Source organism: Gloeophyllum trabeum (genome assembly GCF_000344685.1).
Source record: "Gloeophyllum trabeum ATCC 11539 unplaced genomic scaffold GLOTRscaffold_00015, whole genome shotgun sequence".
NCBI classification, from domain to species: domain Eukaryota; kingdom Fungi; phylum Basidiomycota; class Agaricomycetes; order Gloeophyllales; family Gloeophyllaceae; genus Gloeophyllum; species Gloeophyllum trabeum.
The window spans coordinates 629234-644283 of NW_006920424.1; the positions used below are offsets into that span (position 1 = coordinate 629234).

The following is a 15050-nucleotide window of genomic DNA, read 5'->3' on the forward strand; positions in this document are numbered from 1 at the left end:
CTTACCTCGTCGAGCTCACTCAGAACACATATAAACGGGTGCTAAAATGGGTTAAGACCAATGCAAATACCTTTGGTATACTTCTGACGCTCAGAGGGGCTTGTCTATAGCCATTATGCCCCTTCAGCCGGATATTCAGCCTTCGGTACTACTGATAACCATTGCATGAGTATACCATTCAGTCAGGACATTTTTACATTGCTATAAAGTACCCCGAGCGGTAAATCCCAAGGTAATAAGTTGCAAATGGCTGCGTGAAGGCCCGCCGACCGCTGCTGAAAGGCTTCAGCCACCGTCCGCTTAGTCAGCCTCGGGGATCTCGGCGACGACATTTGTGCCAGCCGTCCTATAGCGTTCTCCTCCTCTTGTTCGTTCTGTATCCGGTAATAAATTAAAAATAGATTTGTATTACATAACACTGCACGTGCGCCCTAGTAAAGGAGGAGCGAGAACGCTAAGGACGGATGGTTTAGGAGCCTGGTGCAGGCAGTCTATAGATACTCTAGGTGCTGAAAGATCGCCCTTTCTGTCGCCCCGGACGCCCATCAGTATGACGGATTTAGTAGCGCCGACGGACTTGAAGTACTCTTCAAGGGACGTGCTTAAGACCTGGCAGGCCCGCATCGAACGAAGCTAGTAATGAACTCAGCTACGATCTTTCTACTCAGATCGCTCTTGAGAGTGGCCAGGTAATCCAGTACAGAATATGTTATTGGCAGAAGGTAATACCTCTTCGCCTATCCGGCTGCAGATGATATTGGATGTTGACCTTATGCCATGGCAGACAACGGCGTTACTCTTCCCAGTATTCCGTTCTGGGCCTCGCACCAGGGGCAATCGTGACAATACCCGTTGCCACAAGCGTTCAGTATACCTCCCTGATACTTTGGCGCCTCTGTATGAAATATCTCGAGATCACTGGCAGGGACGTGTGCGACATTGGACGCGTCCTGTTCGGCGGATCCAAGAGAGCGTATAAACTGGCGGCTATCATGTTCAACCCGGACAATACATTCATCCAGGGTATGTATTCCCCCCTCCCCTGTACCGGCCTCCATCATTCCCTACTACCACGACGAACGATCCTTATGTAGCGCTACACTACATAATAGGCGCAGAACCTCTGAACACAATCTCAAACGGAGCCCTGTGTACAGTCGCTTTCAGCGCCCTCAGGTTGTCATGTGCCTTTTCGTCAGCCTCCCGCGCACGCTCAACGACCTCGGCGGGCTGGGCGCCTTCGCCGCAGCCACTATGGGCATCTCCGCCCTGCTTATGATCGTCTTTGCTGGCGTGCAGTCACATCCGTTGGGGTATACCGGCGTTGCGCCGACTGTGACAACTTATACTTCCGGTTGCTGTTCGCCGCGGCACACGAGGTGTAAGATGGTATTGACCGAGCGGACAGGCACGTCTTCGTTCCTGAACATCAGCTATACTTTCATCGGGCAGATTACGCTTACGACCGTGAGTACTAGTTAGTCGCCGTTCCTCTGCGTTGTTCTGCCCGCCTTTACCTCGCATTGCAGTTCATAGCAGAAATGAGGGACCCCAGGGACTTTCCAAAAGGTGCGTGATAGCAGGTAAACACGTATCCTGCTTCCTTCTATTAACCCCCTTCGCCTCATGCTTCCATTTCTTCTGTATTAAACTATGCATCCACCTGGATCGGCCCTCTGGGCTGTCACCCTGGGCGAGGGTAGCGTGTTCACTGGCACCCTGATCACTACACAGGGAACAACTACGTTGCCACGCCAGCCGTGGGCACCCTCCAGCCCATCTACAAGAGGATCGCGACCAGCTTCGCGATTCCCACCATCATCTACCTCGGGTCGTTATACTCCGTGCGTCAGTCATCTCAGCTTGCTTCCTTGCTTCATGGCCGGTGACATTACCGCTCGATGGTAGTCCGTCCCCGTGCGCCGCGTCTTCTTCCGCGTCATCCACTCCTCGCGGCACAAGCACTCGAATACGGTGCTTGCGTGGTCCGCATGGGTGGGGATCATCACAGCGACGTGGGGCCCTGGCATGGGCCATCGTGGACGTGATACCCGTCTTCTCGGGCGTGCTGTCTCACGATCTCGCCGTTCGGTGCGCGTCCCTCCCTCCCTCACATCAAGTTCCTACCTTTTCTACAAGTATTAAACGCAGGAATATTGCCGCTTTGCAGATGGCTGGTCCGGGTGAGTTGCCAGGACGCGTGCAAGGATGAGGGGTGCGCGTGCGGTGCTAACAGGCGATGTGGAGGTTCGTTTATTGGGGGATAGCGTCCCGCCATCTGGACTCGGGGAGCACAAATGGGCCGGGCCTCAGGCTGGCGTATGGCCGAGACGCTCCTTAACTACATCCTCACATTGCTTGGGGTGTACGTTCTGGTGGCCGGCACATACGCGTGTTAACACATATCACCCCGTAGGTGATACGAAGAGGAATGAACTTTGCTTTTCTTCGTCATAGGTGTCTGCCAGTGTGCAGTCGATTATAGACAGCTATGACCTCGGCACGGTGGGCTCGCCGTTTACGTGCGTCTCGAATGGATTGCGAGGGCCGGGAGCATGCGTGCTGTCCAGTCGTCGTATATAGGATGGCGTTGAGCGGGCCTGACTCACGGCTGGTGATAGATTTCCTTCCATGGGGATGGCAACCAACAGCGCGACTGAGCAGCCTGCCGGCTGACAGTTCTTAGATTCTCCAGCTGCTGGCCCTCTTCCGATCTACAATCAACTTCACCAGCTATTGGGGGCTGATTCATCACCCCAAGCTTTGCCGCTGTCGAAGGCAAGTCGAGGGTCTGCTAGTATTTAAATAGGGTGGTATACACGCGGGACCACTATGTAGTATACTACGATTCTTGCATTATTAGCATACAATAGGTAACAGTCGCTGCATTGCACCGAGGCATGCCTTTACCCTCAACAGTCCTTCCGATCTTATCTGAGCCCATCCCATACTAAGACACAGCCGTGCCCAAAGGCGCAGTGACACTCGCAGCAGGCGTCTCCACCGCCGAACCCCCCGTCGCAGGCGTGCCCGCCGGCGACCCCGACCCGCCCTTCTTCCGCCTCTCCTTCTCCCACGACGGCACGCCGCCCATCTGGCGTATCAGCGCGGCCATGCGCTCGCGCTCCGCCGCGTCGACGCTCTTCGGCGCCCTATCCTCCTTCGCCTTCTTCCGCGCGCTCGGTTTCGCGGGCGACTTGGGTGCGGCGGTCGCGTTCGCCTTCTTCGCCCGTGCGCGCGCGCGCTGGTGCTCGGACCGCTTGCGCGTGCGGCAGCTCTCGCAGGTGCGGTAGGCGTACTCGGGCGGGATGGGCTTGCGGCATTTCTTGGTGGTGCACAGGCGCTGACGCGGTTGTGGCGGGGGTGGTGTGCCTGATTCGGATTCCGACTCTGACACGGGCGGGGAGGGGGCAGCGGGGGGTGCGGGGTTGGGAGCGGGGTTCGGTGCAGGGAAGGATGCCGCGGCGGAGGTGGAGGCGACGGGCGCGTAGGGCGCGGGAGGCCACGTAGTGTTGACGGGATAGAAGGGTGCGGGGGGTGGGTACGGCATAGGATATATCGACGGATTCTGTTGGACGACAAACTACATACGATCATAAGTCTTACGAGCCCAACGGGTATAGTGGAATACAACGCAGTGCACGCACCGTTGCCCCGTAATGCCCCGGCATCAAACGAAATGTATGAAACCCCTGCGCGTCCGGCGCGATACCCTGTTCGACCCTTGACCGCTTCTTCGCGTCGCTCCGTTTGGCCCTGCAGGCCTCGCACGTCGTGTACCGCGAGTTGTCGGCGATCGGCGTGCGGCAGACTCTGTTTTTACATATCTTGCCCAGTGCACCGCTCGTACTTTGGGTATCTGCGGACATTGTTGCGGCGAATAAGCTTTGAGCGATGGCCGGGTGTAGGGGACAAAGGTAAGAGGGAGGCGCGACGAGGGCACGTGAGTCCGACGCGTGCGGACGCGTGAGCGAACGGAAGCTTGCTCGGCTTTAAATTTCTGTTTGCGTTATCGCGCCATTCCTTTGCTGCACCCGCTACTGAAGCTGCATGCTTTCCCGAATGGAACAACTATTCTCTCGCGACGGTCGCAGGGATGGTCGGTTGGAGCTCGTAGACGCTGGCAGAGCTTCCTTCGAACGTCCTACTAGGAGAAGCGTTTCAACCAATCGGTGTGCTCTCTCTTACGAAGAGAACGGAATATCGGCTGACGGGGCGAGCTGTGCTCCGAAGGAAATCAAGCGCCTCAGTGCCACTCGTCTTCCAGCTGGCTTTCGTTGTTCTCAACGGGTATTCACTCCCTGTCCTGCTTCCAGGACTGGAGCTGCTTCCACTAGTTTCCCTCTAGCGACTGTCGCAAGGGTTGGTACGGTGGCTCTTCTAGAGAGGCCTCAGCAGCGCTGGCAGAGCTGCTGAACCACTCTTCCGGACGTCATCGGCTGCTCAGGACCAGCAGAACGGCGTAGTATTCTTACCCAGCACGGAACAGAACGGTGCTGACTGGATAAGCTGTGCTCCGACGAAAATCAAGCGTCCTGTGCTCGCGTTGAAACTAACTTTCCAGAACAGCGCCCGGAATTGAAGGTCCTCGCGCGCGGCTCTCTAGCGGCGGTCGAAAGGCTGGTCGTGTTCTTCTACCAGCTTTCATATGCGCTGGCGGAGGTGCTCGACCATTCTTTCGAACGTCGTTGGGCCACATACCGAATTGCAACCAGCTACCAGCCTGATCGAAGGATTCCACACAACTGCCACTGGTGTGCTGTCTCAGGGAAGGGAAGGTTGGCCTGCGCTGCGACTCCTAGCTTGTCTTCCGCCAATCTCCATCCGGTACAGGGAAAGTCCCCCATCAGTAAGACAACATAGCAATCCACTTTACACCGGATCAATTTGCCGGACACATTGAGAAATCATACTGCCCCCATTGTTCGACAACAGGACCAGACTGGTCCAATTTCGTGTCGCACGATTTCTTCCAACCCAGTATGAAAGCTCTCTCTAGTTGCATTACCACCGTGCCATAACCGCCCGTCGTGGCTCCAGAATATTACGTCTGTGCACGAGAACGCAGTGCCCTCCAGGTGGCGTCCTCTGGTTCGAGCTATATTTTGCATGCATGAACTGGATAGGCTGGAACGTCGATTCTCCCGAGCATCTCCTATTCTAGCAACAGTGCCTAACCTCATCTCGTACGATTACAATACTCTGGATGGAGCGGATGGTAGGTGATCCGACTTGAGAATCGCAATGCGCCCCGTCCCTGAAGGCTCTGCCCCTGCAGAAGCTGCAATTCTACACTGATATCCCGCCTCCCAATGTTTACGGAGTGGCACCATGACTCAAAATTCCATGGTAGGTCGGATCGTGATTACCCCGCACTAGCTCGCCCGGACACACTTCGCCACTCCTCCGGCATTGCCTCCTGGGCTCACTCATACCACAACGATCTCCCCACGAATCAACACACGCCGGGCCGCCCAGCCTGCAGTGCGCTCCGCAAAGTTGCAAACCGACGAGAGCATCCATCACCTCCCTCTCCCCTCATGCCCACGCGCACCCGCAAGCGAAGACCTCAACCACCGCGTAACGCCTCACGATTCCCGCCGAAGATGCAGGACATCTGTGTTCGGAGTGGGATGCCTACAGTACCCCACGTTGTGGAGACCGCCACAGTTTAACCCCGCTTCTTCCTTTGACATACAACCTCCGGGGCCACTCCCGACACGTGCGGGTGGGCTGTAGATCCTGCCCTGACGTAGTTAGAACATACAGTTCCCAACAAGTCCCAGAGAACATCCCGGGAAAATTGGAGAAAACAGCGGTCATCTGGACAAATCGCGTTGTTAAGCTTGCCAGGGTCCTCTCCATGACGCGAACAATGACTTCACACCCTGTTCTACTCTAATTACTCTCGCAAGGTCACCGGTTTCACCTGAGAGACCCTACCGCGGGTATCAAAGCACACTGACATTGGCAACGCCTTGTCACTGTCAGTGTCGACCCTTACTCAATCGATCAGACCGAGAGCGTCATCTACGGCAAAGTGTAGTTTGCACAGGTGCAATACTGTATGTACGCATTGCACTACACGACAGGCGGAAGCACTGTCTATCTAGCGAAATTTACTGTACGATGTATAGAATGTGAGACGGCAAGTGTCCCTAGGCGTGGTGGTAAGTACATGTAAGGGTGATATCGATAAGAATGCGTGGAGACTGGGAGACAACATGATTTTGGGATGCAACAATGGGGACACAGAGCACAGTTCAGTTCAGTCAGTAACAGTTCGTTCAGCGAGTCCGCAGACGAAAGAGACAGATAGAGAGCAAGGGGATATATAAAGCGTCCAAGAAAAAGAACGGGGTGGGGCGGGAATCATCCAGGGAGAATGTATGCAGCGAGATCGCGTCGCGTCCAACGCGCATGTCTCCCATCAACGCCGCGGCCAAAAGAGGGGACGGCATATGTACACCAGGGGAGCGAGCGGGGGACCAAGCGAGAGACAGCGGCGAAGACCTGTGTATGTATGCGCGTGCGCGAGACGAAAGCCGGAGAGCGACCATGCAGCTCCTCTCCCCGCGCGGGGAACGTTCGTGGTATATACGTAGCATGTGTGCGGCATTAGGGTATCATCGGTGTGCTCGCGCGAAGAAGACCTGGAGACCAAGATGACGTCGACGGGGCGCGCGTGTGTCGTGTGTTTTTCGCATGTGAGGCCGCTCGTCTAGTACGAGAAGACCATGAGCCAGGGGTTGAGGACGATCGGGAAGAGGATGTGGCAGCCGGCGACAATGCTAAACCAAGAATTTCAGTCACTCCTGCCAACCAAAATAATAAAAAACGAGCAGCACTCACGCAAGAGGGAAAATGACCGCCCACGCCGACCCATCCACTCTCCACGCGATCGGCACAAGCGGCGTCGACAGGATGATAATGCCCGCAACAATGATAACCGACACCGTGAGCGGGAACCAGAAGCGCTTCCAGATCTTCGGGATCTCCTTGAAGAAGTTCGAGCGCTCGACCTCCTTCTTCGTCGCCGCCCACGTCATGTTGTACGAGAACAGGTGCGCGAGGAGCGCCTGCGACACGGGGATGCTCAGCCCGCCGAAGAAGAAGAAGCTACGGTGCGTCATTCGTCAGCACAACAATCCCACAACCACTGCGTGCAAGAAACTCACAAGAACGGTATCCACTTGATGTTCTCGATAAAGCCCATGATGAGGCCCTTCTCGCCGAGGCGGTACTCGAGGATCGTGAAGCCCACATTACCCGAGCCGAAGAACACAATCGTCGTCGCAAGCCAGATCTCGAACGAGTGCATGTAGAACCCGTCCACAGGGAACTGGAACCCGAGCAGCACGTAGTTGACAATACCGATCGTAATCGACGCCGCAATCCCGTCTGCCCATACAATCAGTCCACCTTCTCAAAACAAGATAGAGGAAACCACGGCACTCACAGTACGAAAACATATACGCCATCATACTCAGCTTATAATGCAACGGCGCCGCACTCCATATGAACCGATGAATCTGGTGCGCAATCGGCCCCTTGCGCCACCACTGCACGAGCGGGTTGAACAGCAGCTCGTTGCACCCGTACGCGTACTTTTGCCAGCGGTTGAGCTCGTCGTCGACGGTGAGCGACACGCCCTCCTTGAACCCGCCCTGCGAGTACACCGCCCAGCGGATGATGAACCCGCGCATCTGCAGGCGCAGCGCCATGTCAAAGTCCTCCGACACGTTGCTCTCGGACCAGATCTTCTCCTCCCCGTCCGCGGGGTCGACGAACGCGGCGTCCTGCAGGGCTTTCCACCGCAGGAACGCGTTGTGTCCGACGAAGGGGGCGACCTCACCGTTGGCGCACGCTGCAAAACCATCAACACCACACATCAAAGAAAACAGCTCGGTGAAAACTCACTGAACGAAATGCACTTGTTAATCCTCCGCGTAAAGTACGCAATCCCATTCTCGAAATAATGATGCGCAACCTGCATAACATCGCTCTCATGCTGGATAATCGCCACCGTCGGGTCCTCCGCCATCTCCCTCGCCGCATCCCGCAAACAATCCTCCGGCACAACCGTATCCGAGTCCACAATCAGGATAATCTCGCCAACACGGCAACTCCGCCCATTCGCCGCCCACGGGCGGAACCGCTGCCCGCTCGCCTCGAACACCTCCTCGATCGCCATCTGCAGCGCCTTCTCCTCGAGATCCTCCCACTCACCCGCCGCCTCCCCGCTCGGGCTCGTCGGCGACATGGCAGTCATATCCCCGCCATCATGGTGCTGATACTGCATCCCGTACGCGCGCGGCTCGCCGCCGCTCCCGCGGCGCGCCGACCCGCCCTCGCGCGCCTTCTCCTGCGCCTGCAGCGCCGCGAGGTGCTTCTCCGCCTTCAAGCTCAGCGCCAGGCCGTAGTTCATGTTACTCGCCTTCTTGAACCGCCCCGCGCGCTTGAACCCGTCCGGCGCATCCTCGTGCTTCGGGCGCGCGACCCACCCGATGTTGTGGTCCGCGTAGAACGCGATGCGCGCGTCGCGCTCCTCGTCGGGAATCACGCGCAGCCCGTCGTCGTTGATGAAGATCGTCGAGGTGCCGCCCTGCCGCGCGTACGTCTGCATCGCCTTCTTGAGCGACTCGATCGACGGCGCGAGCACGGACTCGAGCGACTCTTTGTACACGGGCATCTGGATGGTGATGTGCGGGAGGTTGTTGTCGACGAGCTTGTTCGGCCGCGGCTTGACCGCACTGAAGTAGCGCGAGTTTTCGTGGTACTGCGCGACGGGGCCGATGGCCATGCTGACGTTCTGGACGATTTGTAGTGCGAAGAACTGGGGAGACAGGTCAGTCTTCAATCAGCAACTTTTAAAGTCCAACGTACCAAAGACACTGCAAAGAGGAGCGGACAGAGAGCGCAGAGCGCGAAGCGGATGTAGGTGCCGTCGAGGAGCATCTCCTGGAGGAGGATGCTGATACCGTTGCCGATGAAGAAGAGGGCGAGGCCGGCGGCGATGCCATTGTAAATGGGCGCGAGGATGCGCACGGGACGCTCCTCGGGCGCGAGGGGATCGATCTCGACGATCTTCTTGCGGCCATACCACGTCCTCTTCACCTTTCTGCGCTTCTCCTCGCCGACGCCGCCCTTCTCCGGGTCCTCGGAGAGGCTGGCTGAGCTGCCGGCGACGCCGAGCCCGAGCTTGCTGCCGATGGTGCTGAAGCGCGGCGGCGGCATCGCGTTGGGCGAAAAGTTGGTGGTGGAGTGGCCGGAGACGGAGCCCGAGGCAGAGTTGGGGTGGGAGGTCGAGGAGGTGGCGGCGCCGAGGTGGGCGTTGGGGCGGGAGCGCCAGAGGAGCTTGATGAGGCGGTCCTCAAAGTCGCGGCAGATGGGGACGATGGTGTCGACGGACTCTGACCAGACGACGAGGACGCGCTCGTCGCGGATGAAGGCGGCGTTCTGCTCCTTGTCGGCGTGGGGGAGGAGCATCATGGTCTCGAGGATCTGGATGCGGGTGTTGGCGTCGACGTAGATGGACTTGTCTTCTGGGCCGCTGGAAGGGGGGTGTTAGCATGGTGCATATAGTCGCGATCGGACGCCGCCCGATTAGGCAGGGCGGATGCCTCCGCGAAAACTCACACTTCAGCGAGGGCAGCGTGCACGGCAGCGCTGCGGACCTTGACGGCGACAACGGGGTTGAGCGCGCTGACGGCGGTCTCGAAGGGCTCGAGGGCGATGTTCTCATAGGGAAAGACGCGGAACTCGCCGTCTGCGACGCGGAGGGCGACGCCGCAGGCGAGGTTGTCCTCTGTGGGGCGGAACCATGCGTCGCCCTGAGTCTGCTTGAAGATGTGGTGGAGGAAGGCGTCGTAGCGGTCGTAGTCCATGGCGGCGACGACGACGGCGACGACGAGGAGAACGACGAGGACGGGGGGAAGAGGGGGGAGGAGGACACGCGGCGGAGAGTTGGCAGGGAGGAGGACTTCTTATGGCGATGGCAAAGTATAAATGGAACCCCGGGCTGATAACGCCTATCTTGCCTTTTCGGGCGGGGCAGCAGCGGCGGGACCGACTGCCCTGCTGGGAAGTGCAGTTGCTTGTTTGGGAACCGTTCAGCCGGTGTCAGATCCGGACGCCGATCGGTGAGAGCGCTCGCCCTGCCGACGCGTTTCAACGAGCGCCCTGGGTGACGTAGGCTGGCGTCATTGGTACGAAGGGGGTGGTGAGTGCTGGGGAATGACTCTGAAGAAATGAAGGGGAAATGAAAGGAAAATGCAAGGAAAATGCAAAGAAAATGCAACGAAATTACAAACGACACTATCTCAACATGCAAGTGTCTCGCCGGAATGGAGTGCAGCGGACAGCAAACGCCGTCGCGCCCCAAGCAGCGCAGGCATTCCCCGAAGCAGCCGCGGCAGCCGCCGGCAGCTTATCGAGGCGTCACGTCACGTCGATCAGACAGACGATATGGAGAGGGACCCCGGAAGCGCGGCTATCTAATGGCACGGGCAGAGTTGGCCTCGCTGCTCAAAAGAGCCCCTTCCTTGCGGGCTCCCCCACCAGACACCGTGTCCGACACCCCGTCCCAGTGTCCTCCGCCGCCATGTCCCTCGGCCGCGCCCGCCCCGGCTACGCCGCCACCCGCCGCCAGTCCAGCGACGACGACCACCTCGCCAACGCTCCCCGCGCCCCGTCCCCGCTCTCCCCCCCGCGCCCCTTCTTCCTCGGCGCCCGCGACCGCCCCGACAGGGCCTCTGGCTCCTGGTCCGACGCCGCCTCCACCGACCCCGGCAGCGACTCTGACAGGGACGTCATCAACACCAGCAGCACCGCCAACAACGCCGGCGTCGGCGCCCGCCGCGTCTCCGACCCGCGCAGGCAGAGCTGGGGCATGAGCGACGCGCCTCAGCCCGCTGGCACGCAGCCGAAACCCAGGAATCACCACCGCAGGCGCTCTTCTGCAGGTGAGCATTTGTTTTTTTTTCCCTGCGCCTGCCGCGTGTCGGCAGCGCATCAGCCCTATTTCTGGACGGAATACGTCTTCCAGGCGTTCCGAGCGACGGTGATCCATTGATGCTGTCGACGTCGAGTGTCGCTGGCAGGAGGAATGGCCGGGCCCGGTCTTCTCGCCGCAATTTCTATCCCCAAACACCTTACTAACCCCTCCCAGCCCCAGCGAGCAACGTCGTCACCTCCTACCCCGAAGACCCCGCCTCGCCCACCTCCGCCGACCCCTTCAAGACCCCCGGCGGCACGTCCCCGCCGCCGCCCGCCGACGCAGCCAACTGGACCCCCGCCGCGCTCTACCGCGACTCCTACCCGCCCCCGGCAGCCGCCGCGAAGGCCCCGCCCTCCGCGTACCCCTTCCCCTTCCAGAGCCACCCGGGCAACCCCGACCCGCTCCCCGGCGTCACCAGCCGCCGCAGCTCCATGGAGAGCATGAAGGCCCCCGCGGGCAACGGCTACCAGGCGCTCGGCACGCGCGCGGGCAGCGAGCGCGATCTCGGCGAGCTCGGGCGGCCGTACGCGCCCTTCATGGGAGAGGGCGCGCGGGACGGGGGAAGTCCCCGCGGCAGCACCTACGGCAGCAACGGCGTCGGCATGGGCGGCGTCACCTACCGCGCGAACAACGCGAGCCAGGGCCACCTCAGCGACGCCGGCGCGCTCCCGCGCACGAGCAGCGTCACCACCTTCCGCGCGCCGTTCCTCAGCCCGAGCAGCCGGCCCACGAGCAGCCTCTGGACGCCGCCCGCGTACATGTACGCCGCGAGCCAGGGCGCGGAGGGCGCGGGCAGCGCCGTGTCCCTCCCCAGCCTGCCGATGAAAGCCAAGCCCGTCATGCCCAGCTCCCGCTTGGAGAGGAAGCTCACGAAGGAGGAGAAGCCGTGGATTGGGCGGAAGGACGGGTGGGCGCGCGCGAGCTGGTGGCTGACGGTGCTCTGGATGCTCGTGGGCCTCGGGTGTGCGGGGATTATTTGCTGGCGCGGGTATGCGGGCGTCCAGGTCCTCCAGGATAGCCAGCTGTGTCTGGTGCTCGAGGATGACTTTGATAGCCTGGATACGAGCAATACGTGGAATTACGATATCGAGCTCGGTGGGTTTGGGTGAGTTTCGAGTTGCTCTTTTGGGTGACCGGGCGCTGATGGCGTGTAGGAATGGCGAGTTTGAGATGACGACGGACGATTCGAAGAACATCTACACCCAGGACGGCGAGGTGAGTCTCCAGCTTTGCTTACCTCTTCTTCCCGCTGACGCGTCGCAGCTCTACATCATGCCCACCCTCTCCACCGACGACGGCATCGACATCTGGAACGGCGGCTCCTACCAGCTCTCCGACTGCACGTCCGACAACTCCTCCGCGTGCACGGCCAACGGCGACTCGTCCAGCTACCAGGTGATCAACCCCGTGCGCTCCGCGCGCATCAACACCAAGGGCAAGTACTCCATCCAGTACGGCAAGGTCGAGGTGCGCGCGAAGCTCCCGCGCGGCGACTGGCTGTGGCCCGCGATCTGGATGCTCCCCGAGGACGACACGTACGGGCCGTGGCCGCTCTCCGGCGAGATCGACATCATGGAAGCAAGGGGCAACGGGCTCGAGTACGGCGCGCAGGGCGTGAACTTTGCGCGCGCGAGCCTGAACTACGGCCCGCTGGAGACGCTGCAGCGGAAGATCTACGGGTGGCAGAGCAACAAGCGCGCGGGGTTCGACGAGGACTTCCACACGTACGCGATGGAGTGGGATGAAGGCTTCATGCGGTTCTACATGGACAACCGCCTGCACACGATGCTGAACCTGAAGACGGACAGCGGGAAGAACAGTTTCTGGACGAGGGGGAACTTCCCCGCGACGGCGATGAACAACTCGGCGACGCCGGTGGTCGTGCCCAACCCGTGGCAGAACTCGGGGCCCAACGCGCCGTTTGACCAGCGTGAGTGGCGGGGTCTCTCTTCTCTTATATGCTGTGAAGGGAGGGCTGATGCTTCTGTTCGCTCCGGCAGAGTTTTACCTGATCATCGACCTCGCGGCGGGCGGGACGAGCGGGTGGTTCCCGGATAACGTGGGCGACAAGCCGTGGTACGACGGGTCGGCGAGTGAGTGTTCGGTTGAGGTTCGCTCGGAGCCGAGGAGGGTGTGCTGACTGGTCCTTGTGTAGCTGCGATGTATAACTTTGCCCAGGCGCAGGATACGTGGAGCGCGACGTGGCCGAGCAGCGCTGATGACCGCGCGTTCAGGATGTGAGTGTCTGAGTTTTATTGTGTTCGTGTGTGAGGGGGTATTGATGGGAGAACAGTGACTATGTCAAGATGTGGAAGAAGTGCTGAACGGCGACGCCGAAAGACACTGTAATCATATCGATACCCCGATATCGCTACCGCCTCGGGACGCGGACGAAGAGCGAACGAACGTTGTGCAAGTCCGCGCCTTATTCGGACGAGCTGTCTATGAATCTCCTCTTGTGCTTGATATACCTGACCTACCTAGAACGGACTCTGCTACGTTATTGCTGCCTGCCTACTCTCCCCGATACACGCTCTTGCCGTTGTTGTCCTTGTCCAACTACCCTCCGCCTCTTGTTGTCCTGTGTCCTGTGTCCCTTGTCCCTTGTCGTGTAGCGAACCCCACCACCAACCCTAGACTCTTCCTCTCTTTGCTTGCCGTACATACACTCGTTTTCTTGGTGCATCCATCGCCTCCATCCTCTTCTCTACATACATATCGTATTTCATGACCTACAGATATAGCGGTATTCGTTTACGCGCTGCCACGGACATCTTCGACCGCAGCTCCTTTCGTCCCCATCCTCCTCTTTGTACAGCCGTAACTATATACAGTCCGATGCAGAATATATTGCTTGGTGCATAGATACCACCTTGTTCTCTTGTTGGCTGGATCAGCATGGCGGCGAACCTTCAAGGCAAGTTCTGGATTGCAAGGCGCGTTACCCGTCACCCCGTGTCCGGGGTCTGTCCTACACAGATCGAAATGGACGAGCAGTCTCCCACTCCACGGCATCCCTTTCATCTGAATATTCCAGCAGACGAACCAAAAATTTGCGGGCCCTGTTGGCTGGTATTAGCTCAGGCTGCTGTTGTTGTTTATTATAAGAAGGGAAGGGCGCGTTCGATGGAATGCTTGACAGGGCAGGAGCTCCGCAGCCATGCTGGGGATGACAGCGTCTGCAATGTTATTTGGGTTGATCGTTCTGCGTAGCGCTGTGACTGTAACCTCAACCCTGCCAGTGGACGTGGATCGGACGGTGGCCAAAGTCTACCGCTGACATGCAAAGTCGCAGATGTTCGCTCTCGAGTCGACCGACGGCCGTACGTATACGAGGCATCGGTTTGCTGTTATCGACCGCGTTACAGCATCTGCCTGGTCCACGCACGCAGCATCACTGGAAAGCCCCTGTAACCAGGGACATTTTAGTTTTTTGATGCGCTTGGTACGACGGTGCGAGTCGATCGCCCGGCACTGGAAAGTGTCGGCGAGCGTCTTCTGGCCTGGACGCGCGCGTCGGTACCGCCGGCCTACTGCTGTCCCGTTGCGTCATGGGCAATTGAGAAGAAGGGAGATATGTTTGTCCCCGAGGACTGTGTACGCTCGGGTAAATTGAGAATGAGGTTGGTGCCGCCGGGGGTGTCGGGAACGCTCAGCTGCATGCCCCAAGAACGAGACCCTACGTAATGTGCGCAGCGCTTGATTTGGATAACATCGGATTGTGGCCATTATTGTAGGTGGCCGGACCAGGATCACGCGTGTCAGCTTCACGACCGAAGGGACAAGGTGGGGAGTAAACACGCCACAAACGCGGGGTCGAACTGATGTTGTTGTCAAAGATACGGACACGACTTTATGCCGTTGACCCCCGACATGCGGCTTAACTTGGGTTCAGTCTGATATTCCGGCGTACCGGCGGTCCGAGCCTGGCCGCTCGACGTATTGGCTCGGAGGACCAAATGTCGGAGCGTCACCTCCATGTAAAAGATGCACGAACCAAAATACCCAAGAGAACAGCGCGGAGTGGGAGCGGGGAGGGACCAGTAATTAG

General features: G+C 59.1%; 4 protein-coding genes across 4 annotated transcripts; 2 read left to right on the top strand and 2 right to left on the bottom strand.

The window, feature by feature from the left end:
- Nucleotides 1-1182: 1182 nt before the first annotated feature.
- On the top strand, nucleotides 1183-2676 carry GLOTRDRAFT_96312 (uncharacterized protein; the record flags this gene model as incomplete). The annotated part of the gene is made up of 8 exons (XM_007871845.1): nucleotides 1183-1467; nucleotides 1530-1569; nucleotides 1735-1844; nucleotides 1909-2091; nucleotides 2171-2183; nucleotides 2237-2247; nucleotides 2458-2522; nucleotides 2622-2676. The coding sequence occupies 8 exons, from the start codon at nucleotides 1183-1185 to the stop codon at nucleotides 2674-2676; spliced, it is 762 nt and encodes a 253-aa protein (XP_007870036.1).
- A 274-nt stretch (nucleotides 2677-2950) lies between these two features.
- GLOTRDRAFT_123152 (uncharacterized protein) lies at nucleotides 2951-3869 on the bottom strand (the record flags this gene model as incomplete). Its single annotated transcript, XM_007871846.1, has 2 exons — nucleotides 2951-3583; nucleotides 3648-3869. 2 exons carry the CDS (start codon nucleotides 3867-3869, stop codon nucleotides 2951-2953), a joined length of 855 nt encoding a protein of 284 aa, XP_007870037.1.
- Nucleotides 3870-6023: 2154 nt separating this feature from the next.
- GLOTRDRAFT_140976 (uncharacterized protein) lies at nucleotides 6024-9887 on the bottom strand (the record flags this gene model as incomplete). Its single annotated transcript, XM_007871847.1, has 7 exons — nucleotides 6024-6791; nucleotides 6853-7119; nucleotides 7179-7401; nucleotides 7460-7867; nucleotides 7921-8836; nucleotides 8887-9553; nucleotides 9640-9887. The coding sequence occupies 7 exons, from the start codon at nucleotides 9885-9887 to the stop codon at nucleotides 6722-6724; spliced, it is 2799 nt and encodes a 932-aa protein (XP_007870038.1). The 3' UTR covers nucleotides 6024-6721.
- Nucleotides 9888-11601: 1714 nt separating this feature from the next.
- Nucleotides 11602-13323, top strand: GLOTRDRAFT_48697 (glycoside hydrolase family 16 protein; the record flags this gene model as incomplete). Its single annotated transcript, XM_007871691.1, has 6 exons — nucleotides 11602-12104; nucleotides 12154-12214; nucleotides 12263-12929; nucleotides 13000-13092; nucleotides 13155-13236; nucleotides 13293-13323. The coding sequence occupies 6 exons, from the start codon at nucleotides 11602-11604 to the stop codon at nucleotides 13321-13323; spliced, it is 1437 nt and encodes a 478-aa protein (XP_007869882.1).
- Between the last annotated feature and the right edge of the window lie 1727 nt (nucleotides 13324-15050).